Source organism: Pelophylax lessonae (assembly GCF_965119305.1).
Source record: "Pelophylax lessonae genome assembly, chromosome: 3".
Classification (NCBI taxonomy): Eukaryota; Metazoa; Chordata; class Amphibia; order Anura; family Ranidae; genus Pelophylax; species Pelophylax lessonae.
The window spans coordinates 77367496-77392992 of record NC_138770.1 but is presented as its reverse complement, the minus strand read 5'-3'; the positions used below and the strand labels follow the sequence as shown (position 1 = coordinate 77392992).

The window sequence follows — 25497 nt, the reverse complement described above, 5'->3', positions numbered from 1 at the left end:
CTTATAAGGCGAGTGTGGGAGGCGGTAGAGGAATCGCAAGGAGGAGCTGGTGAGTTTTCAGGGTGGGGGGCGGAGTCTCAGCGGGATGTCATCACACCTGCTGTTAGCGGGCGAGAAGTTTCTTTTTAGGTGGCGCTGATGTCCTTTGGCTGTCTTGTCTTTGTAGTGTGATCTCTCTACCGACCGGGATATGTCATCACTCTGCACCGGAGACTCCGACATGGCTTCCAACGGCACCGACACCTCCGATCTGACCGAGCAGAGCCCCGAGCAACAGGTGAGGAGCCCGGGGAACCCTCTGTTACATTGTATCCCCCGGACACCACTGTCTGCTGTGCATTCTATCATTCCAGGAGCGATCCTGTGTAACATTGTAACCAATCATCTGTATTGTGTATTCCAGGATCTGTCCCCTGGGGATAAGAATCATGTCTGTGTTCATCCATTCCCATAGACAGATCCTCCAATACACATGACTGTTACAATGTTACACAGGAGCTGATATTTCTATATTACAGTAATAGGATCTGTTCCCAGGAACTATGAATGTATGTAACATTGCAACCATTCACCTCTATTGCAGGGTGACCTGTCCATTGGGGGTGCTGCCTCCCCCCCCCCCCATCCATGCGTCTGGCCCCCCCTAATCTCCATGCAGGGTGCTGGATGCATGGATGGATTCCTATGGTCGGGGGTTTTTTTTTTTTTTTTCTTTTTGAAGCACGTGATTAGAGCCAGAGGCTCCACTAGGCTTCAAAAAATAGGGTGGGCTCCGGGAGCAGAGCAGTGCGCCCTGAGCCCACCCAGTTGTGTGACAATAGCGAATGAATATTTTTTATTTTCACATGAATTCTCCTCCTGGCCAATCAGGAAGTGGGTCCTGAGACTCGTTTCCCAATTAGCCGAAAGAAGCCATGCCATTGGCCGAGGAGAGAGGAGACCGATGGGGAAGCTGCCGACTGCCCTCATGTCCAGGGTGAGTGAGCCGGAAACAAGGGGGGGGGGGCGGTCGTATGGTGTGGTCCATCTGCTGCTCCCTCCCCTGGGCCATGGAGCACCAGCCGCCACTGCATTATTGTATATTAGAGCAGTGGCCTCCAACTGTGGCACTTTATATGCATGTATGCTGCCTTTGTGGGTCCCCCATGATTTAAGGTACTATTCCTCCCACTGATGGGTCACTTTCCCTCCCTCTCCTCCATGATTTAAAGCGGAGTTCCACCCTGGTATACTTTTTTTTTTAATAAAAATACCCCCGGGACAGTCAGGGCTAGTACATTCCACTATGGCTAGCCTCTGATCTGTCCCGGGTTGCACTTACCTTTTAGGACGAATACTTACCTTGAAAAAGTATTGTCCAGCGCTGCCATCTCAGGTGTGGGCAGCTTGAAGCCAGCGCGATCCTCTTCTGCGTCCTCTTCTGTCTTCTTTGGTCCCACGATGCACTGCACCGGCCCCGCCCCCGCCGTCACTTCCGGTGCACGCGCGTCATCCCTCCACAGCTTCTGGGCATGCAAAGCCAGGAAGTGACGACTCGCCGTGGCCGCCGAGGGGAGGAAGAAGGAAGTATATTTTCTTCTGTATGAGGTAAGTAAAAAAAAAAAAAAAAAATATCCATTTGTTTTTCAGGTGACCTGGAAGATGGAGGTAAGTGTCATTTTAGGGTGGAACTCCACTTTAAGGTACTATTCCTCCACCCCCCCCCCCCATGGTTTAAGGTAGTATTCCTCCCACTGATGAGGCACTATTTCCCCCCCCCTCCATGATTTAAGGTACTATTCCTCCCACTGATGAGGCACTATTTCCCCCCCCCCTCCATGATTTAAGGTACTATTCCACCCACTGATGGGGCACTATCCCCCCCCCCTCCATGATTTAAGGTATTATTCCTCCCACTGATGGGGCACTATTCCCCCCCCCCCCTCCATGATTTAGGATACTATTCCTCCCACTGATGAGGCACTATTCCCCCCCCCCCCTCCATGATTTAAGGTACTATTCCACCCACCCCCCCTCCATGATTTAAGGTACTATTCCTCCCACTGATGGGGCACTATTTCCCCCCCCCTCCATGATTTAAGGTACTATTCCTCCCACTGATGGGGCACTATTTCCCCCCCCCCCCCTCCATGATTTAAGGTACTATTCCTCCCACTGATGGGGCACTATTCCCCCCCCCCCTCTGTGATTTAAGGTACTATTCCTCCCACTGATGGGGCAGTATTCCCCCCCCCCCCTCCATGATTTAAGGTACTATTCCTCCCACTGAGGGGGCACTATTTTCCCTGTCACAACCTGAGAAGTGTCCGTAATTTAAGAATGTCATTGCCTTGGTAATGGATTCTTAAAGTGTTTAGTAAGAACTGCCTGAATTGATGGCAGTGTCTTGGTGCATACTGCCCTAAATTTGGATGTCAGCTGACAGGTTGTCAGGCTGCTGGCAGTGGGTCTGGACAGACGCCTCCACCTGCAGCTAAAAGCCTGAGCTCCATGCATTGGGCCTAAACATCAGGGTGCATGGGACCTAAAGGGACATTGAGACAAATTGTATCCCCCCCCCCCAAGAGAAATTGTCTTGGCTTATGTCTTGCGTTCCTGCTCTGGAACAACTGTTCTAGATTTCTCGTGTTTAGGTTCTGCCAAGGGGTGACACGCCCCCTAACGCTGATCTGTTTGGTGGAAGCCAGTGCTTCAGCATGGTCATGTGATTCACTGTCAGGGCTTTGAGCAGCAGCTTCTTTAGGGCTGCATCGACTCTTTATCCTTTTTTCAAGGCTTTAAAGTGGATCTAAAGGTCGGTTTTTACCTTAATGTATTCTCTGCATCAAGGTAAACCTCTGGGAGCAGCTCCCCCCTTACACTCACACCTGATTCCCCCCCCCATCTAAATCCAGCAATGTGCGAGAGTAGCCGCTCTCCTGGGTCTCTCCCTCATTGGCTCACACAGCAGTAGGAGCCATTGGCTGTGTGGGCAAACGGACAGTCTATTGAGGTTTGTCTCTGCGAGTACCCCCAATTAGTAAGCTTGCTATGGGAGGGGGGGGGGGGCATTAAGCAGGAGGAGCCAGTCCATTGGCAGGGAACCCAAAAATAGGATTGGGACTGCTCCTGTGCAAAAACCATTGCACAAAGCAGGTAAGTATGACATGTATGTTAAAAAAACAGCCTTTAGAATCTTTCAGGTAGGGAACTAGAAGGTACTTTAACCATGAGTTAAAGGTATGATGCACCTTGAACAGAAATCAGTGTTTTGATGGATGTAATGGGGTCAGTCCACCATGAGCTTCTATTGGTGGTTGGTGGATGCTGTAGAAATCCATGTAAACGCCTTGCTATCTGTATGTCCCAGCAGAAACCATCTGACTATTTGTACTCTCAACCTGTCTGAGCCAGTCGGCAGTAATTCCTACACAACTGCCACCCTGGTTCAGACCCAGTGCCTGGAAGGTGTCCAAAACATGGCATCATACTGGTGAATCGATTTTCATTTTGTGGGGGGAGGGGAGATGAGTTGAAAGGCATAGGGGGCAAGTAATACAATGTGTTTTTGGTGGTGCTTGTTTTGCTGAACCAGCCCATGGCTTCTTCTGTCCTAGGCACTCCCAACAGCCAGATCATCCTGCCATGGTATCTGGCTGTTTCTATCCACCTGAAGTCATGTTCCTGTTCCCCCTCCACCTTGTGTTCCACCTCCTATTGTGTGAAGGTGCCCATTTATACAGGTCGTGGTATAGCTACTAGCTGGTCATTCAACTGGACTTCTATGTTGTCATACTTGTCCAAGCTGCTGCTTTAGTTCACAATATCCTCTCGGGTTTGGCCTTCATGTTTGACTTTGTAGGACAGGTGGGGTTATAGTAACTCTGATATCTGATAACTGTAGGCAGGCCTGGCCAATGGCTCCGGGTGCCCCAGCAAAGCCAGTGAGACCCAGAAGTGAGGGGAGAAGAGCTGCAGACGTGCACAGCGCTGGTTTGAATGAGGGCTCAGGTATAAGAGGGGGCGAGAGGCCAAAATGCTTAAAGCCGAGTTCCGGCCACAAAATCGACATAATCGATTTTGTGGCCATCCGCTTGCTTTTCGTCACCTGAAAAGGAAATGGATAGTTGCTATTTTTTTTTTTTTTTTACTTGTTGTAGAAATATACTCTTTTCTTCCACTTCCTCCCTTGTGCCGTCACTTCCAGTTTGCAATGATTCCTGGGAGCTGAACGTCATCGCTCCCAGGAATCAATGCGACGGCACCGACCCCGCTCGTCACTTCCGGTGCGGCGCCGCATTCCCATGCCCAGAAGCTGTGGAGGAATGCAGCGCCGCAAGTGACGAGCGGGGCCGGTGCAGGCGCATTCTGGGAGAAGAGGATCGTGCTGGCTTCAGCTGCCCACATCTGAGATGGCAGCGCTGGAGAAGAAATTTTTAAAGGTAAGTATTTCTTCTTGCAGGTAAGTGCGACCCAGGACAGTACAGACGCTATCCATTGTGGAATATACTAACCCTGACTGTCCTGGGGGTATTTTTATTGAAAACATTTTTTCATGGCAGGAACTCCACTTTAAATCTTTTTACATTAATAATGTACAAAATGCATTCAGGTAAAATTTGGGCTTTAGCATCGCTCTTAAGTATTCCATGTGTGGATATTTTTACATTAGTCCAGCTTGTACCAGTGTATCTATGCATGCTCTATACCTGTGGGATCCATCTAGAGTCTGGATTCACTGTATTATGCATTGCTACTCCAGTGATCTCCACTTACTTCTTGGCCCCATGCTGATTGGCTGCCCTTTTATGTTAAGCCTAAATGCAAGTGAGCATAATGAAGGAATTCCTAGGCAGAGGTTGCGTGGAACCTATCTCAAAAAATGTAGATGGCTCCATTTTTAACTGAACTTTTTTTTTTTTTTTTATGGTTTGTAGCCTCCTCTCCATGACTCCAGTGTGATCTCATTGGCAGCTCAGGAGGTCTGGATTTGATTTTAAGGGTGGTCAAATGTCTCCTTCTGGATCACAGGAGTGCACTTAAGCTGATTCTGGGTCCTGAAAGAGCAAGCTTATGTTGGAGCCACTCTAGGCTCTGGAAGGAACCTGACCATGTTCAGATCCACCCAGATGCCTGATCAGCAGCTGGCTCGGCCTTTCAGCATGTAGCTAGCTGCTCCCCTTCCTGGCACTCTGTAATTACTGGAGGGGCAGGGTGAATTGTCACTGCTCTGTTCTCCAACAGGCTCAGAACTGAACGATCAGCAGTCATGCAATTGCTCAGTTCTTGGGCTTAGAGCTGGCAAGGGACAGCTGCAGAATTTTCCCATGCTGCAACATTGGTGTGAACTGTGTTTGCAAAACTTTTCTCTACAGTTCGCTTGTGTCTGTTCTGTGAATCTGCTTATTTAACTTTAAATTTTGCTCAAGGGTTACCACCTACTTGAGCACTTTCTTTACAAAAAAAAAAAAAAAAAACTTACCTGATTTGACTTTGGTTTTGTTGCTGGATTTGGATAGATCATGTAGTCACTTTTTTTTTTTTTTTTCTCTAGAATTTGGTGGAACGTGTTGCCAATATACCCCTAGTGAGCTCAGCCTGCAGTATGGTCAGTGGCGTATACACCTCTACCAAGGACAGTCATCCCTACATCCGCAGCGTGTGCGACGTCGCTGAGATGGGAGCAAAGACCTTAACTGAGGCTGCAGTCACTGGATCAAAGCCCATTGTAAGCAGGCTGGAGCCACAAAGTAAGTGGTGATTGCAATTGCATTGGTTATAGAAAGTAAACCTTACTGGACACTTAATACAGCCAGCATAAAAAACTGAACCGAAAAATGTCTAATATTAACCACTTTACCACTGGAGGATTTTCCTGCTAAAAGACCAGGGGTTATTTTGCGATTTTTTTTACTGCGTGACTTTAACGGACAATCGCGCGGTCGTGCGACGCTGTACCTAAACGAATTTCACGTCCTTTTTTTCCCACAAACAGAGCTTTCTTTTGGTGGTATTTGATCACCTGTGCGATTTTTTTGATCACGTAAATATACTGTGCGCAGTCGGCAAGCGGTTAAACCCCAGTTCTTGCTATAACCTTCATGTGAATTGCATTTCTGTGCAGTTCACATGCAAATCGGGGTGGTGCAATTTGAGCCTATTTATTCTGAATGGGTTCAAATCACACTGCTTTGCTCTCGAAGTATAGGCATCTTCTTTTTTTTTTTTTTTATATTTTATGGTTGGGGCATTTGGCGTCCTGGGGGGTGGCTTTTTTTCTCTCCTGCTGGGTCTGGTTGTAGATCTTAAGGCCTTCATATTGGGGGTCCCTGACCACATGCATGTCGACCGCGCTGCCATCTTTAGTGTGGGCAATGGAAAATATTTTTCCCAAGTCCTCTTCCAGGACAGCTTAATTGAGATATAGGCTCCTCCCACCTAGCACATGAAACGCAATACACATTAGTTTAAATACAGGTGAGAGGCAGATTTCACCCCTCCCCCCCCCCCCCCCCCCCCTGACAGGGATCACTCAGAAGTGGGTGCGGTCAGGTTCCGTGCTGGGTGGCAGGAGGGGGGGGTGCTACTGCTAGAGTTGGGAGGGGGGAAAGAAAGAGGGAGGGACCCCCCTCTCCCTTTAGTTTGTCTGGTGGGGCCTTACCTGGTCCTCAGAGATGCAGAGTTCCAGCGGTGCCTGTTCAGGTGCTCGTCCCAGGTCTCCTGTGGTGTGTAAACCAGGAGATGGGGAGGCTCCGGCCTGGCATTGTCTTCCACCCTCATGGGAGGAAGCGGAGGGTTCGGATGGAGAATCCACCAGAACCTCTAGCTACAAACTGACCCTGGAAGAGGTGGGGGCCTTCTGGGGGCTTTCCACACTTCATTGGGAATTCAGGAGGAAAAGACCTTGTCCCTCAATGATCAGATGTACGTGGGTTTAGGCAAACCTAGTTTTCCCAGTACATGAGGTCCTGATAGATGCTGTTAAGGAAGAATGGCGGGATCCAGAAAGAGCCTTTCTCTTCCAGGGCTCTAAAGGTTTCCTTTTTCCACCTTTGTGGTCTGGAACAAGTCACCAAAACTGGATGCAGCTTTTTCACGGGTCTCTAGACATACAGACCTAGCCTTTGAGGATATGGGTTTGCTTCCTGATCCCCATGGACAAGAGCAGACTCCATGAAAGGCGCCGGACTCATCCTTGGGGAAATCTTAAACCGGAGTTTTCAAGCCCCTCCTCGCAGAATGCTCATTACCATTACCAAAATGCAGGAAAAAGGCCTCGGCCATACACTCCTCCCTCAAAGCTGAAGGTAACACTGAGGGAGGTAGGAGGGGGTTTTACACCCACGTCTTTGTGGTACAAAAACCCTCGGGCAGTTAGACTGATCTTGAATCTAAAGACCCTGAATCATTCAGTTGTTAACAGAAAGTTCAGGATGGATTCGATCTATTCAATAACTATTCCCCCCCCCCAATTATCATGGCCTTGATGGGACCTCAGACACCTAACTGCACATTCCCATTGCAGAAAAGGGCCAAAAATTCCTCATGTTGGCAATTTCAGGCCCTCCCATTCGGGCTAACCTCTTACCCACCCCCTGCATGTTTATCAAGGTCATGGCAGAGACCTTGGCATTCATGCGCCTTCAAGGTTTGTCAGTCATCGCTTACCTAGATGACCTGCTGCTGTTTGCTCCTTCTCAGGAATAGTTGTACAGGGATCTCCAAAAGGCAAGGCGTGTTTTGGAAAGCCTAGGATGGCAGATGAATTTAGAAAAATCCACCCTAGTGCCGACACAAAGGATCGTGTTCCTAGGCTACGAGGAGACTCCACTATTCAAAAGGTCTTTATGCCTCTCAACAAACAAAAATAGAGTGGTGGGCCTGTTACAAAACAATCAAGCAATCTCGGTAAGACAAGCCATGTCGACACTGCAGTTGCTTACAGCTGCTATCCCAGCAGTAGTGGGCGGGTCTACATTTCCGTCCCCTACAGCTGTTAATCCTAGAGGCCTGGGACCACACTCGGGGCTCTCTCGATTTAATTCACATCCCAGCACAGGTGAAAAGATTGCTGTGGTGGTGTGAAGGCCTCAAATCTATCTCAGGGCCTCCCATGGGTCCAGACAGCTTACAGCATTGTTGCCACAGATGCTTCCAGCATTGTCACCATGGATGCAAGTGGCACAGGCTGGGGGGCCCATCTGTGGGTCCAAGCTAGTGCATGGGTCTTGGGGGCCCAAAGAGGCGAAGCAATCCTCAAACTGGAGGCAACAGAGCAGTAGAACTGGCCCAGAGCTTTCCAGGGGGAGTTACCGGCACACAGAATCCAGGTCCATTTGGACAACTTCACGGTAGTGACTTGTGTCAACCGACAAGGGGAACGAGGAGCAGTGCCCTGTGGGTGTTGGCAGAGAGGATCCTTCAGTGGCCGAAGCCCAGGTTCTCTCCCTTTCAGCTGTTCACCTCAGAGTTGAACCAGTTGGCAGACTTCCTCAGCAGAAGAACCGTAAAGGAGGGCGACTGGACTCTAAATCAGGAGGTTTTCAGTTGGGTAACCCAAAAATGGGGAATAGAAAGCGTTGATCTTTGCCTCTCAGCAAAACTGTCGCCTTTTCCCTGAGCAGATGGGACGGAGCTCTTGGAGTAGACTCCCTCGCACAAACATGGCTCTTTCCCAAATGTTATGCATTCCCTCCGCCGGCACTGATATCGCAGTCCTGAGACTTTCAGGAGAAAATACTACTGATTCTCATAGCACCACACTGGCCGAGGAGACCATGGTTCTCGGTCCTAAAAAATTCTAGCAGTGGATTCTACCAGTTTGGGAGGATGTTCTCGATCAGGGCCCAGTACTATGTCCACAGGTGCAACTTTGGAACCTTGCAGCCTGGCTTCTAAGGAAGAACTATTAAGTAAAGAATTTTCAGACCAACTGGTGACAACTCTGCTAAAAAGCAGAAAGCAGGAAATGCGTAAAGCAGAAAGGAAATGGGGAGCATTTACCTAATAACTGGGAATAAGCTTTGGTGTGCAAGAAGCTCCTTAGATGTAGGTAGCCCAGAGACAGTACTCCAATTTCTGCAAGAGGGGGCAAACAAGGGTCTAGCTGTCAGCACCCTGAAACGCTAAGTTTTGGCTATTGTCGTCTTAGAGACATCTTTGGCAAAGGATCCCTGTGTGATTTGGTTCTTTAGAGCCTTAAACATGCAAAGACCGGCAGGAAATCTCCCCTTTCCTATGTGGTATTAATCTGTGGTCTTACAGGCTCTCCTGAAAGAACCATTTGAACCTATAGCATCTTGTACGGTGAAATTTTTAACCCTCAAGGGTTTTTTTTTCTCAGTGGCAATCCCTACCGCCAGAAGGGTTAGCTCGAAGCCCTTTACTGTTAGAGCACCTTTTCTGCAGATATTTTCGGATTGCATTATTTTTAAAATCCGGCTTTTCTTCCTAAAGTGGTCTCACAAAAGTTTCATAGAGACCAGGAAATGGGTTAACTTTTGTTCAAATCCGGTGAAGGAACAGGAAGTAAACTTCAATAAGTTGGACGTTGGATGTTTTCTTCAATACATAGCCATCACAAAGAGTTAAGGAAATCAAATTCTTTTGCTGGCACGAATAAGGGTGCTAAAGCATCTAGACGTTCATTAGCCAGATGGCTTAGACTAGCCATTAATCAGCCCTATAGTTTTTCTGGGAAGGAGGTGCCTATCAAGGCACATTCCACTAGAGCTATGGCAGCTTCTCAGGTGGAAAGAGCTGGGGCTACCCTGGAGCAGATCTGTCGGGCAGCAACCTGGTTATACAACTTTTACCAAGCACTACAGACTGGACCTACTGTACACTAAAGATCAGGCCTTTGGGCGAAAGGTCCTTCAGGCGGTTGTCCCACCCTAAGAAAGTACTCGCTTATCCTCTCAAAGGTGCCTGTCCTGAAAGACAATAAGGGAAAAATAGTTACTTACGGGTAATGTGTTTTTCCAGTAGTCTTTCAGGACAGCACCGTTACACACCCAAAGGTTTAGGTTCTCTCAAAGGTGCCTGTCCTGAAAAGACTACTGGAAAAGTCCATTACCCGTAAGTAACTTTATTTTTCTACTCGCTGGATGAGTTGATCAAGGGTCTGACTGGTGGGGAAAGGGTACTCTTCCTCAATCCTCTGAGCAGTAAAGGAAGGCCCCTGCTTAGTACAGGGTGCTTTACTTTCGTAGACTTTTTATTTATTTATTTTTTTTTCTCGTGCCTCTGGGGTGCAAGGAAAAGGTTCTGGTTCAGAGCTTCTGGAGGGACTAGGAAGCACTGGGGCAAGCCCAAGACCAGTCAGCCCGGTTCTGCGGACAAGTCCTTTTCAGCATGAAGGGGCACCCTCACCTGCTTCTGGGGTGGGGGGGGCATCTGCACTTTCAGGAACTCTGGACTTCCTTCATTCAAGACAAATGGGTTCACAAACTGATTTTATTCTGGGTACAAGATTGAATTTTGGTCCCGGCCGGTGGACAGGTTCTTTTTCACCTGTCTCCGGATCGTTTGAAAGATCCCTGGGAGGCTGTGCAGGATCTCCTGGCTCAAGGAGTGGTTGTGCTGGTTCCTCCGCAGGAATGCTTTCAAGGTTCCTGTTCAAACCTGTTCAGTGCCCAGAGAGTGAAAGGTGCATCCAATCCTGGATCTCAAGGCTCTTAACCACTTTTTGTGGGTGCAGAAGTTTTGAATGGAGTCCATTCGGTCAGTGGTGGTATCTTTGAATCGGGGGGGGGGGGGGTTTCTGGCCTCCATTGATGTCAAAGATGCATATTTGTATGTTCTCCCCCCCCCCCCCATATTCCAGGGACATCAGATCTCCACTTTGCGGTGGCAGAGGAGCACTTGTGGGGTTAACCTTGGTCCCACTTCCAGAGGTTTTTACCAAGGTCCTGGCCCCAGTGCTGGCCTTGTTACGTCAGGAATTGCATTTTGGGATAGCTGGATGATCTCCTGTTGTGAGCAGACTCATTTGGATCTTTGGGGAACATATCAATTACAGTTCAGACCCTTCAGGAATTCAGAGGGACGATCAAGTTAAAAACTGCTGACTCCATCTGTATGGGTCACACCTGGGGCTGACTCTTGCCTCTGCCCTGGCTAGCGTTTTTTTCTTCCCTTGGAAAAGCTTCAGAAGCTGCAAAGGGTGATCAGGTTGCTGCTGGAAACCGATCGGTCTTCCCTACAGACTTGCATGAGGGCCCTGGGTCTGATATTATCGACCTTCGAGGCGGTCCTATTTTTTTTTTTTTTTTGCTTGGTCTCACTTGAGACCTCTGCAAAAAAGTTCTTGCAAAATGGGAACAGGGACCCTCGGTCATTGGACCAGAAGATTTGTTTGAGCCATCTCACAAGGTCAGCTCTATCCTGGTGGATCCAGTCACCAGCTTTGTCGGGGAGGGGGGGAGTCCTTCCTGCCACTGTTCTGGACGGTGATCACCAGACGCCAGCCTGTCGGGCTGGGGTTGAGTGCTTGGGAAGCTGTGCCCAGGGGACTTGGTCAACAGTCTTCCTTGCTGATCAATATTCTGGAGCTCGGAGCGATCAAGCCTTGCCTGTTCCACTGGACGAGTCAGCTACATGGGTCTCCGTCTGTTTCAGATACAATCGGACAATGCCACAGCCATGGCTTGCATCAATTAAGGGGGCACCAAGAGTGTCCTGGCGGCCATGGAGGTGGCTGAGATTCTGGTTTGGGCAGAAGTTCATGTTCTGGCTCTTTCCGCAGTCCACATTCCAGGTGTGGAGAATTGGCAGGCAGATTACCTGAGTCAGGTGTTGGATCAAGGGGAATGGTCCTTTCATCCGGAATTTTAATCTCCTGTGTCCAGTGGGGGACTCCAGAGATGGATCTGTTGCGTCTCACTAAACGGGGAAAGTTCAGATGTGTTTGTGGCCAGGTCTCGGGATCCTCTGGCTGACTCAAGGTGCTTTGTTTTTTTTTTTGGAGCCAGTGTTGGCTGATCTATACCTTTCCTCTGCTCGTACTCCTGCCAAGGTTTGTTCAAGGGGTGGCTGAAGGCATTTTGGTCATTCCAGTGGCACCAGACTGGCCCCGGCAGTCTTGGTATGCAGACTTGCTGTCTCAGGGACCGATCTTCCATCCTGCTTTACAGTCGCTGACTTAACAGTGTGGCTATTGAAAGCAAGGTGTTGAGGTATAGTCCTTTCTGACTCGGGGATTCCTATACTTTTGAAGGCCAGGAAGATCTATCATCGCAAGTGTAAATTGTACATTTTCATGGTGTGAATCGCTGCAGCTGCACCCTTGCTATAGCTAGGGTTTTGGCTTTCTTAAAAAGGGGTTGAGCAGCGATTGGCTTTGGGCACTATCAAGGGCCAAGTGTCTGCCTTGGCTATTCACTTCCAACATCTGTCTGCTACTAATGGCTTGATTCGCACCTTTGTTCAGGGGCCTCGTCATCTGGCTTCTCCGAGGAGATCCCTGTTGCCTTTTCTGTTCTTTAAAAGCCTCCCTTTTAGAATATTAGGGAGATTTCTCTGCTTTTCTTACCGAAGGTTGCCTTTCTGGTGTTTGTTACTTCTGCTTGCAAGAGTGTTTGTGTTGGTGGCGCTGTCCTGTCTGCCTTATTTGGTGGTCCAGAGATAAAGTGGTACTCTGACCTAATCCGACTTTTCTCCTTAGGTGCCTGTGTCGGCTTCATCTCAATTAAGACATTGTGTTGGCTGCCTTATGTCCTAGGCCTAAGCATCCCAAGGAAATTGCCTTGCACTCTGGATGTGGTTCAGTCCTCAGTAGTGAAAGTTAAAGCAGCGACTTGGTCGTCTGTGCACTAACAAAATTCTACAAGGTTGATTTGTTGGCATCTTCATATGCTTCCTTTTGGCCGCAAGGTTTTGCAGGCTGCGGTTTCGTAAGAGAATCTTTATTTCTCTTTAGGGTTTTTCTTTTTTCTCCTGGGTTAGCTCCTGTTGCTCTGAGCTTCATGTTACCCAGTTTAGCCTTTGGAGTTTACATTACGATCTGGTTGCGTTCTTCCCACCCCCCCCATGGGGGGGCCATGCCTATACTGTTTTGGGACATCCCAATGGGATAAGTATGAAAGCTGCGCCTGTCAGTGAATAATACAAATCCAGTTCTCTAAGAACATACCGTAAAATCCTTTTCTAAAGTCCATTGACAAGACGCAGCACCCACCCCTCTGATATAGGGATGGGTTTTTGTATCTCGCTGCTTACAACGAACTGGTTTGCTGGAGCAGAGGGTGTGGTGTTGTGCCTATGGGGACAGCCCCATGGGTGAATGGTTGTTTTTGTTTTCCGTTTAGTTGGAACAAGAACTATTTTTTTTTCTTATGTAAAAATGTTATGCCAAGCAAATTGATACCTAACATGTCATGCTTCAAAATTGAGCAACAACCATTGGTACTTAAAACTCCATAGGCAACGCTTTAACAATTTCATGGGTTACCAGTTAGAGTTGGGAGGTCTTTGCTCTTGCTCTAACAATTGCAGCGATGCCTCATGTGTGGTTTGAACACTTGCATATGCGTCTGCTTCTGCGCACAAGCTTGGTGGGGTGCTTTAATTTTTTTTTTTCTTGCCTTATTTTTACACATACAATAGTGAAGCTGCACTCATCCAATACATAGAACAGTAGGTCAATAAATGGGTGTGTGTGATATACACTAAGTAATAGACTTCAATGCTGTAAACGGGGTCTCTGTATGTGGTGCTTTTGCAAATATTATAATGTGACTGCAGTGCCAGTCCTAAAATATTTAGGTGACGCTAATGGATGAAGTAAAACTAGAGTGATATTAACCAATTTATCATAAAACAAGATGGTACAGGTGCTGTAGATAAAATCAGAGTAAGGTCTCCTTTTTTTTTTTTTTTTTTGTATTTATCACTGCCACTTATCTTGGATCCACCTTTGCTGTCACCCAGTCAGTTCTGGATCACTGGTATCCTACTACAGTTTTTATAGTAGCACTAGCAAGCACCTTACTCTGATTTTTATCTACAGCACCTGTACCATCTTGTTTTATGATAAATTGGTTATCACTCTAGTTTTTCTTCACCCATTAGTGTCCCTTAATTTATTGTAGGATTGGCACTGCAGTCACGTTATATTTGCAAAAGCACCACTTAAGCACCTTTATCCGGAGACCCTGTTTACAGCACTGAAGTCACTTTAAATTACTTTTGTGTATATCGCCATAATCCTACTATACCTGTGTATTTTTTTTATATATATATATATAATTTATTGACCTACTGTTCAATGCATTGGATGAGCGCAGCTTCACTATTGTATTTAGAGCTGGCTCAACTATTTCTAGAGCAAGGCTGAACTAGGAGCTGCAGCTTTCCCTTGCTGTCTATCTCTGTATCGTCATCTCATGATAGTGCAGAGGTTCTCACTTGGTTTATTTTTACACTGCCCCTTAAAGTGTACACTTTTATTCCTTCCTATTACAAGAAATGTAAACATCCCTTCTAATAGAAATAAGCAGGACAGGTCCTGCTTAATGTGAGGTATGTAGTACAAGGGCCTGTCTGCCTACAAAATTGAGTCTTTAGATATTACCAAAACTATACAATATGGAGGTAACACCTAAAGGAAAATTAAGAATATATGGCCAGCCTAATGTAGGTTTAAGCATAGCCTTTCATAGCAAACCCATCTCACCAGTCCTGGCTGAAGGAGTACTGGGAGAGTACCTTTTTAGTATAATTAAATGCACAATATTGAGGTTTCAATCCCTCATCCAAAAATTTTTTTTTTTTTTTTTTTTTTTTGCAGTCTGTGCCCCCCATTAAGGAGATTCACCATCTCTCCTTTTTGTTTTACTATTCTCAAACTCACATTTTGGGTTGTCCCCAAAGAAGTAAAAGTAAGAGGGTAAAATTATCCAATTGGAACATTAGTTCTGGTGACCTAGGTGTCCCCAAGGGCTTTCCTTTCAGGAATCTGCCCCCACTTTCTGTTTGGTTATGGAACATGAAGTGAAGAAATCCTTGTAGTGAGACACAGCAAAAATACAGGGGTTATAACCTTTCCTTGCTCTATCCAAAAGATTTGGGGGGGGGGGGGGGGTTGCCTAATCTGCATCTAGTAAGATGAATCTCTACCACAATCTGCCAATGAAATCTGCCACTTGTGTAATTCAGGGTTCTGCTCCTTTGTCAGAGTAGCAGCAATGCCAGACCTCAAGCCTTTAGAACCCCATATTAAGTGTTGTGACTTATGTAGTGCTCAAAGAAAGCGGGTCGCCAGTTCTGCATGGATTGATATACTGTATTAACTTATTTCAGTTGCAGCCGCTAATGACCTGGCTTGCAAAGGTCTGGATAAACTGGAATCCTCTCTACCTATTCTCCAGCAACCAGCTAAAAAGGTAAGTGCCAACTACATAGTGGTTTGAAATGCTCTTACAAACTTTTCGTTGGTGGTCACCTGACTTGGATCTGCCAGTCTAATCAAAATGAATCTTAATGTATCCTCTGCATAAAGGTAAACCTTTTCGTTTATCAGAACTCCCAGGCCTCCAATTATACTTGCCTGGGCTGATCTCGATCCAGCAGTGTGAGTGCTCTTGGCTTTGTTCTTCGTTACTGGTCTGAAAGCAGTGGGAGTCTTTGGCTCTCGCTGCTGTCAGTCAAAATCGGACAAGAGTGGGGCAGAGCTGCCCTGTCAATGGATGCAGATGGGGCGGCTTGAGAGGTAGATTGCCTATGGTACTTTTTCTGCATTTGTGTAGCAATTACAGAAACCAACAGAGCAGTGTGTAGGCACCTACAGGTGTTGGTTATAAGGTGGGTGTATGTAAAGGTAGTGTTGGGGGGGGGGGGGGGTTGCATAGTTTTGATTGAGCAAATTTGACATATTGGGTAATTTTAAAAGGGGTCCTGTTTGTAAATTATAGTCGGGACTTACTTTAAGCTTGGCAAGTGTGAACTTGCAGAATAAGTCCAACACTAAAATCCCAGCATCTACAGACATCAACAATCTTAACACTATCTGTGAAGAAATCGGTATACATAACTTTTTTTGCCGATTACCCGATCCCACACTGAGATGTCAGTGGGTGCAGAGGACATCAGAAGCCCCATAGTAAGTTTATTAAGGTCGCCGTTGTCTGCTGTGTCCTCTGCAGAGCTTCCACTGCTGGAGATCTGACTGGATTGGCTTGAAAAAGGTATGTATAACATGTATTTGCAGGGTTAGGTAGGTTAGTGTTGGACTGTCTTAGAGATTTTAGTGTTAGGGTGGCTTTCTTACATTTTAGGAACTTTATTAATGCAGCTGAATGTTTCATTAGGGACCCCATCTTCTCTAGGTCTTGGACTAGTAGAAGTTCAGATGGCTAAGTGTACTATAATAACCCTGTTGCACCCATTTGCTTAAAATATCCAATTTTTTTTTTTTTGTTTTTTTAATGAACTGTTTATGGCACTCATTACATTTCAGAACTCATTAAATTTCATAATAGTCAAAACAATTTGTCACTTCATGTAACACTGACTCCCATCACTCTCCCGCTCTGCAGCTTCCCAAAGGTGGGTATGAGTGGATTGCTTTGTGTGGTTCCAGATGTGCTTCTTGCAGCAGTTCCTTGCATGCTAGATTGGTGGGCAACAAGAGTCCTGCTACTGCATTTCTTGCAGCAGTGGTGTGTATGAAATCTTTGTTGCATGATAAACCTTAGACTTTAATTTTCTGATTATCAGCTCTTTTCTGAACCCTGAGCTGATTAGTAAATCTTCTGCAAGAGGGCATGTTCTAATTCACTGAAATGAGTGGGGGGCTGATTGACACAAGTAAACCAACTTTGCATAGTCTCACTTGTCAAGCCACAGCAAGAAAACCTACAGTGGGCGAAACAAAATAAGACTTGTTCCTAACATAGTCACGGCTGGGAAATATGCAGTTGTGTAAGAATATAAAGTCAGAGCAAACGGAATGTGATCTGCCACCTTGCATGTCTAGTTGCCTCCATCCTTAAATATGTACATGAACAAAGCCCAAGATGTGGGACTTTAAATTAGGTCAACTAGACAAATACATTTTATTGTATGAATCACATGTACAACCTATAAGGACACACAGAAGGGACATGTAGCAGGTTATATAATTCATATTAAATAGGAATAAATACAATTTTACAAGAATACAAAGTGTTGGTTCTACCAAAGCCAAGGGGGAGCCTACAGTGGGATGAACAAAATAGTCTTGGTCCTGCCAAGACACCTGAATACTTTGACCATTTGAGTGACCTTTTTTCTTCCCCCCCCCCCCCCCTGCAGGTGGTATCTGATGCCAAGTCTCTGGTGACAGGAGCGCGTGATGCAGTTGTTGGTGCAGTTACAGGCACTGTGACAGGTGCTCGGGATACTGTAACTGGTGTGGTGTCTGGTGCTGTGTCCGGTGTCATGGGCCTGGCAACGGGAGCCATTCAGGGCAGCATCAATGCCACTCGATCTGCAGTTCCCACAGTTATGGAGTCTCATGTGGGACAGTTTGTGACCAGCGGTGTGGACACTGTTTTGGGGAAAACTGAGGAATGGGTTGATCACTACCTTCCCATGACAGATGAAGAACTATGTAAGTAGCTAAAGCAGCCATATGTAATAGTTGGGTTGTAGTTAGTAAAACGCCACAAACTAAGAGGTTGTGTTGCAATGGTCATGTGCTGCTTCTCCCTTCCTGTCCACTCAGAAGGGTCAAGCCCTTTAAGTGATAGTGAATTGCCAGAGGTCTGTGTATCAGAGCTTTGTGCCTTTAGCACTGACAGAAATGTAAGTTCTCTGGGAGATTTTAACTACTTGCACGAGTTTAATCTTTTTGCAGTTTATTGAACCCAAAACCAAAGATGTTGCTGCTCAACAATCATTAGAGATGGTGTCTGCATTTTTGTTTTTCTTATGGGTTTTTTCCCTCTCCAGCTGGTGGTTTGGCCAGTAACACCACCTGGCATGTCCCCACTCTGGATGAAGGGCACCTTGGACAGCAGCTTTGTCAGTTGGAGGGTGTAAATGTACTAGAGCAGGTTTAAATAGGCTAACAAAATTAAAGCTAAACGCCAGCTAATATGTATAAGCAGTTACAGCGAGCAGGTGGTTTACTTTTGGGTGGGGGGGGGTGTTAACATCCGATTGTAAGAACCCCTGTCAGTGGTCCCTGTAAATGGATACAACTGTAGAAGTTTGTGGGTTTTTTTTTTTCCAGACTTACTGGCCAGATCACCAGGTGAATAGTCACAAAACCAATGCAGCCATCGCATCTAAAATGGTACGCCGCAATGTTTGCTTTTGGGTTTAATGCCCCATCTCTAGACTGAAAACTGAGAGATCAAGCACTGATCACTCTGCTGTCCTCAGTCTGCAGAGACTGCCAGTCACCACTCTCTGCCCCTCCAGCACTCACTAGAGCGCTGAGCCCTGGAAGGGACCGGGTGGCTGGTTTAGGATCTTAGTGGATCACTAAGAGGCTGAGCTGTTGGTCCAGGCTTCTAGGCAGATCTTAACCATATGGTCTGGATCTTAGTGCCTGGACCAGCTCTGTCTGCTGATAATGGGTCACAGGAGTGCAAAACCAACTAAACTCCTTTTGATCCATAGTAGTAGAGCCAGTCTCTTGGAACACCATGTGTACCATTTTAGGCAATGCTTTAGAACATATAGTAATGGGGGTCATAAACTGACCTAGTCTAGGTTGTAAAAAGCATACTAGACTAAAGACTTAGTCCAGGTCTGTCATTCACCCACGCTAGCCAAGTAACGGGTACACTTTATGGGAGGCATGGTAAAGCAGTTCGTACTTGACACAGTTGATCCAACCAGAAACCCATCATGCTCATAGCATCTGTAATGAGCCAACAAGGTGGCTGCACCAAAATCCCGAGTAGTGTTTGCCCTGCCCAGTTCTCCCTTGCTGAACTACAGAAAACTAATCTTTTATGAAGAGTGGGCGAGGGAAGTATCCTGGGTCCAGGGTTATTTAAGCAGACCTTCCCTTTTAGTAAAATTCCCATTAGCTTCAGCATGCACCTCTGAATAGGAGGACAAAACCTTTTCAAAATGGTGGTGTGGGAGCACACTGGCTGCAGAGAAGCAGTGTGGATTTAAGCAAGCGTACAATGTGTTGTCAGTTCTTGCAGGCGAAAGGGGGTTCTATTTAAAGGGATGAATCTTAAATCTGCATATATTGCAGCGGTGTACTATGTAGGGGTTTTGCCCCCTGACCTTCACATTTCTATAGCTATAAAGGTTTAATGAGGATGTTTTAGACCAGTAATGAGGATGTTTTAGACCAGTGTTTCTCAACTCCGGTCCTCAGGGCACACTAGCAGGCCATATTTTAGGTATTACCTTGGGGAGATGCAGACTAGAATACTGCAATCACTGAGCAGCAAATATCACTTGTGATGTATTTCAGTTTTCTTGCAAATCTGGCCTTTTAGTGTGCCCTGAGGACCGGAGTTGAGAAACACTGTTTTAGACTATGTAAGTACTTAATGGGCATAGTCCTGGGCACAGGTTCACTTGAGTGTTCATGACTGGGATAAGAGCTCTTTACCAAATCTTGAGGCCAACATTACAAATATTCAAAGACTATTCTTGACACTATAAAACATCTTGTTACCTGGCTGAAGGCAAACACTTGAGATTTGAGAGCTTGTTTCCTGTTGAGTTATGTAAATGTTTGTACTGTAATGTATTGTCGGAATTTTTTTTTTTTATACAGCCCAGCTTGCATCCACTGTGGAGGGTTTTGAGGTTGCACCATTGCAGCAGCAAAGAGATCAGCAGACTTACTATGTGCGCCTGGGCTCCTTGTCTTCACGAATTCGTCACCGTGCTGTAAGAATATTTAATAATATCTCACGCTCGTACTTCCATTATGTCAGAATATTTATACTGCTCTGAATATAACAGTGTCTATTTGTGTCAATAAGCAAAGATCTGTGAAGGAGAATCTCCACTTATTTCCACAAATCAATATGTAGCAAATTCTTTTTAATTTTTTCTTTTTAAAAGCATATACTAATCTTGGTAAGTACAGTCTACAGTATGGAATATATAAAAATATTTATTCACAATATATGATCAAACAAGAAATGACACAACTCTACAGAAAATACTAACTTCAAACAATCAATGCAATGTGATGTTTAGCTCAATAATGAAAGTGAAACGAAGTGAAAGCAAGATTACCATTTCTCCAGGTATAGCATAAACCATAAGTGTTCTATATAAACGGACCACAATTGTCTGCGAATTGCATAGCCGAAAGTCGTTTCACTGCAGATGGAGCGAGAATAAGCCATGCAAAACGGAAGACTAAATTAGCAATAATGCGCTAAATCTGATATTAATAAAAATGCATAAACAAATCAGCTTTTTAGATAAAAATCTACTATGGTTTATACGGCTGGGATTGTAATCTTATTACCCTTAAATATGCAATATAAAACATATAAGGAAAGAAATAAACAAACAATATTGAATAAAATCAAATAACACAGCAAGGCATATTTACCACACTTAAGATGGCTGCTAGCTTCAAATGGTCGTTACCAGAATCCTAAGATGGACGCCTTAAGATGGTGGACAGTGAGGGAGGAGTTTCTTTTGACGTCCCTCAAAGTTTCAGATGAATGATGGAGTATGTCTAAATGAGTCTATAAATGGGATGTAGTGTGTGATGTATGTGTATTGTATGTTGGGCAATGTAATGTGTCCTGTCTCACATCTGGGTTCTCTCTTTTGTTATTGAACAAAGGACTATTAAAATTACCATAAGTTAAACCCAGAGGGAGGAACATTATCCCCATTGGTTGGGATAGTCTATACCTTAAGTGGTGAGGTCATAGTCAAACCTCTCCTAATTAACCCAATACTTGTATAACAAAATTAAAGGATGATTTCTCTATGTTCAAGACTAACTATAAAACACAACATAAAACTTTGTCCATACACTCAGTACATACATAAATGTCCATCTAATCTCCATCATTCACCCTGGCAAGTGATGCCATTTCAATAATATTTATATAATATAATATTTCTATATTGGGAAATATCTAAATTACCCCAAGACTGCATTTGGTATTTCGTCCAAAGAGGGCAGTATTGTACCGTTCATTAGATTTTGTGTTTAAAATAATTAGAACAAATCCTTATCTGATGACCTTATTGACCTCTTGCTAGTGAAAGTCCATTAATTATTTGAATTCTGTCAGACATTTGGACTTGGATTGGAAGATCTATTAGTCTATTCTAAAGCAATTCTTATATAAACACTCCTACCACATGCCTTTAAAATGATGTAATTTAAGTGGAATTACTTTTACCTAAGTAAGATTTGTTATTTAGCAAGAATATAAACCTAACATATGGTAGACAAACCATTTCTAAATATATATGTATATGCCTTACATAATATAATGACATAATTATGGCTAATATCTTCTCACACACAATGTATCTTAAAAATAGATGTTCTAAATGAACCTATTGTTTATCTTTAGAATACAGACAATTAAGGGGATATCACCCCCCCTTACATCTGGTATAGCGTCAGGCTGACTGAGTCTTATCTGATAGAGATGTCAATGTATCACCTTATTTACGATCTTAAAAGAAATACAAAGACCTCTGTTGAAATTCTACTCTCTTGTAAGACCTTTTGCAAGAGGACATATATGAACTTTCCTTCACCTTCAAACAAAATGGAAACTATGTTGTTCAGAATCTATGAGACTGAATATACATGGCTCTTTAAATCCATTTTTATAATCCCGACAGCGCATACCAGCACTCATTGGGCAAGGTGAGGAGCGCCCAAATGAGCACTGCAGAGGTTCTGTCACAACTGCACCAAACTTTTGATCTGGTAGGAGTTATTGTACATTAATGCATGGGAACTGTCCAGCACAATTGAAAGTAGTCATTGTCTGCTTTTTGTCCCCCTCCTCACATTATTTCAAGGTGGAGTCTTTCAATCAGAGTGTTCAGGGACGAAAAGAGAAGCTGCACCAGCTATGGGTTGATTGGAGCAAACAGCAGCCAAAAGCAGAAACCTCTGCTGCTGGTGAAAATGGATGTGGGGATCAGGTAATGGATTATGAGAAATGTGGTCTGTATTAGATTTATGAATGTGGTAAATTTGATTCCTTCCAAATACTAATGTACATCTCAATTGAATAAAAATACCTTTTTCATAAAACCAAAAAGCCAGCACCACTTAATTTTCCTTTAATATGAAAACCAACTAAGTTAAAAATTGTGAGGCCACGTCACCCAAGCGGCTGTGACTCCTCCCCTGGCCAGATATTGGAATAGTCAGCTAAGAGTTTACAGGAAGTACAATGGACTTGTATGTATTATGTAGTGATTGCCCCGATTCAGAATATGGCTTTTGGTATAGAGGACATAAGCGCAATGACTGTGGTAACAGATCGCCTGACAGCAGCAGAGTCATTGGTTCAAATCCTAACCATGGCACTACCTGCCTGGAATTTGCATGTTCTGCCTGTGTTGGTTTACTCCAGATATAAAGTCTGCTGGTAGGTTAATTGGCCCTAGTATGTGAGTTGGGGAGCCTTATATATTGTACATTCAAATCAGTCCCTTACTGAGCTTTTATTCACACAAGTCCCTTACTGAGCTTGCAGATTATGCACTAATATTTGTGCCACATTGTTGGTGCTATAGAAGTCCCTGTAATGGAGGAATGCCAATTGCCCTCTTGATAGTTTAAAGTGTGAAGAATACAACCATGATCCCCCAGCTTCCATCTTGGAGTACCATGCATCCATTTATTGTACATGGGGAGTGGTGTTCCCAGGTTTTCCATTCACAGTACCTATGGCTCTCTGCATGTGTGGTTGAACTTGGGTAAAACATGGTTCATGTAAATTCCTCCCAGGCATAGGAGAAAGTGTCCATAAATATTACGTTGTGTATTCAAGACAATTTGCACATCAAAAGTACGTGCATGCATATAGACCAGGGGTATTGAATTAAAATTCATGGAGGTCCGATTAGCAAAATTTTCTTCCAGCAGAGGTCCAGATTGCATTTTTGCGTGATGACTCGGATTCTTTACATCACAGCCCAGGTGTGCAGGCACGACAGCCCATGCATTTGAATGGGCTGTTGTGTCTGTGTTTTCTGCTGGGAAAAGGCCCTGGCACCTTTTTAAAAACGCTGTCGCATTGAAACTGCATGGCGCGTATGTACCATGCAATTTTCCATGTGTGGGAAACCGCACCTTGTATTTCATTGCATTTAAGAGTCAATTGTACCCTGCACGTTTTCTGTGCAGCTGCTTATCCCCCTTTACATCACCACTCACAGCACTGTCCCCCTTCACATCACCACTGTCTCCCCCCCCCCCCCCCACACACACACAGCACTGTCCCCCTTCACATCACCACCCCCACACACACAAAGCACTGCCCCCTTCATATATCCCCCCATCAGCACTGTCCCCTTCATATATCCCCCCCCATCAGCACTGTCCCCTTCATATATCCCCCCCCCCATCAGCACTGTCCCCTTCATATATTCCCCCCCATCAGCACTGTCCCTCTTGCATATCCCCCCAACAGCACTGTCTCTCTTTACATCACCCCCCCACCCCCCCCCACACACACCACTGCCCCCTTATATCACCCCCACAGACCTGCCCCTTTGCATCACCCTCACACACATACACAGCACTGCCCTGTTAACACACACCCCCATAGCACTGCCCCCCTTTACATCAACACAGACCACTACCCTCTTAACATATCACCCCCACAGCATTGCTCCCCTTTACATGAAACACCACACTACCCCCCCCCCCCCCCCCTGCACATGACCCCTGCTCCCCAATCAAACTTCACAGCCCTGTCCTCCCTTCACTCTCCTACCTTACACAGAGCGGAGAGCAGGAGGCGGGACAATCTCGAGGAAGACAGAGGAACAGCAGCGCTGCATGCATAGAGGCAGCCGACTGTGTGCCTCCCAGCAGCCAATCACCTCCCGCCTCCCAGCAGCCAATCACCTTCCGCCTCCCAGCAGCCAATCACCTCCAGCCTGAAATGCTAATTCAGGCAGCTGCCTCCCTCCATTCAATGCCGGTCCCGCCCCCAGTCTCAGTCCCGCCTCCTGCCATCCGCCCTGCTCTGCTAATGACAGCAGCAGAGACAGGGAAGAAATCCAGCAGCTGATGGCGGCGGTCCTGATGGAGCAGCAGCGCGGGCCGCCATTTAGTGATGCCCGATATAGACCATCTTTAATGACTATTGCATTTTGGGGGGTTGTCTGCACCAGAATTGGTGATTTCTGCAAATCACCCTTCAACTTGCAAACCGTTTTTTTTCAGGGCGTCAATAACTTGATACTCTGCAATCGGTTTGCATGAGTGGGTTGCGATTTTGATGCAGTGTGGAATCCGCAGTAAATTTGCACCAATTCTAGTGTAAACCGGAGCTAATACAACAGAAGCGCAATGAACCAGTGTGAAGACCTACATAGAATATTTTTCTTAACCTTCATATTTTAAGTGCATGACTTTAAGTCAAACTATATAGCTATATAATACTGTTATCTTTCAGTTTTTGGCCAAGTGCATTTTTATTTTTTGGCACTGCAATTTCCATTTTGGTGTACCTTCTAACTTGTCTTTTCTGTCCCACTGGACATTTCTGCTGTCATAAGACTTTACATTGTGAGTAATAGACTTGTCTTCTACAGGCACTTGACTCCAGAGTACTCAGCATGACCCAAATGATGACTAAACGGCTTCAGACCACATGCTTCACCTTAATATCTGGGGCACAAGGGCTTCAAGCCAACATCCAGGAGCGCATGCAGCACCTGCGACAGAACGTACAAGAACTGCACACCTCATTTGCCTCCGATCGCTCACTTGGTGATCTTTCGGCTGGAATTCTGGCACAGAGCCGTGCAAAAGCCACTCAGGTTCATGAACACGTCAATGAGCTTTTCAGCTATGTAATGGCAAACACCCCGTTGACTTGGGTGGCGGGACCATTTGCCCCTCAGATTGTTGAGCGTCCAGAAACTCCAGAAGACCTCAAAGAATAAGTGACTGGATGCTCTGCTCTTTGCTTTTGTAAAGGGAGTTGGAGGGGGGAGATATGATTCTTAAAACAAAGGTTGTAACTGCACTGAATCTCCTCTGCTGCACTTTTTTCCTAAACTAGCACTTTGTAAACTAGCACTTTGTAAACTAGCACTTTGTAAACTAGCACTTTGTAAACTTCATTCTGAAACTGCCTTGTATGATTGTCAAAATACACTAACATGATCTGAAGCTGGTTTCTTGTGCGCTTTGTGAAATTTAAAGGAAAGTGGGTTTCATTTGTATTAAACAGAGGTGAAAGCTTTTTTATTTTATTTTTTTTGAGGGTTCTTGCGGTTTGGCCCTGGCCTGGAGAAAGAACCGATCAAATTCCCCCCCCCCCCCCCCCCCCCCAGGGCAAAAAACAGAAAGGAACCCAAGAGAAAGTGGCG

The 25497-nt window shown here is 45.5% G+C and overlaps 1 protein-coding gene across 1 annotated transcript; it reads left to right on the top strand.

The window, feature by feature from the left end:
• The first annotated feature begins 212 nt into the window (after positions 1-212).
• LOC309551087 (perilipin-3-like) lies at positions 213-25082 on the top strand. The gene is made up of 8 exons (XM_082251535.1): positions 213-277; positions 5534-5729; positions 15280-15362; positions 17272-17569; positions 19712-19826; positions 21778-21862; positions 21958-22083; positions 24715-25082. Exons 1-8 carry the CDS (start codon positions 221-223, stop codon positions 25066-25068), a joined length of 1314 nt encoding a protein of 437 aa, XP_082107661.1. The 5' UTR covers positions 213-220; the 3' UTR covers positions 25069-25082.
• The last annotated feature ends 415 nt before the right edge of the window (positions 25083-25497 follow it).

Bases quoted from the DNA above. Each gene is read 5' to 3' on its own strand.
- LOC309551087 (XM_082251535.1), top strand. From the start codon at position 221: ATGGCTTCCAACGGCACCGACACCTCCGATCTGACCGAGCAGAGCCCC. The intron at 17,570-19,711 runs GTAAGTAGCTAA...TTTTTTATACAG, and splicing joins CATGACAGATGAAGAACTAT to CCCAGCTTGCATCCACTGTG. The intron at 22,084-24,714 runs GTAATGGATTAT...TGTCTTCTACAG, and splicing joins AAAATGGATGTGGGGATCAG to GCACTTGACTCCAGAGTACT.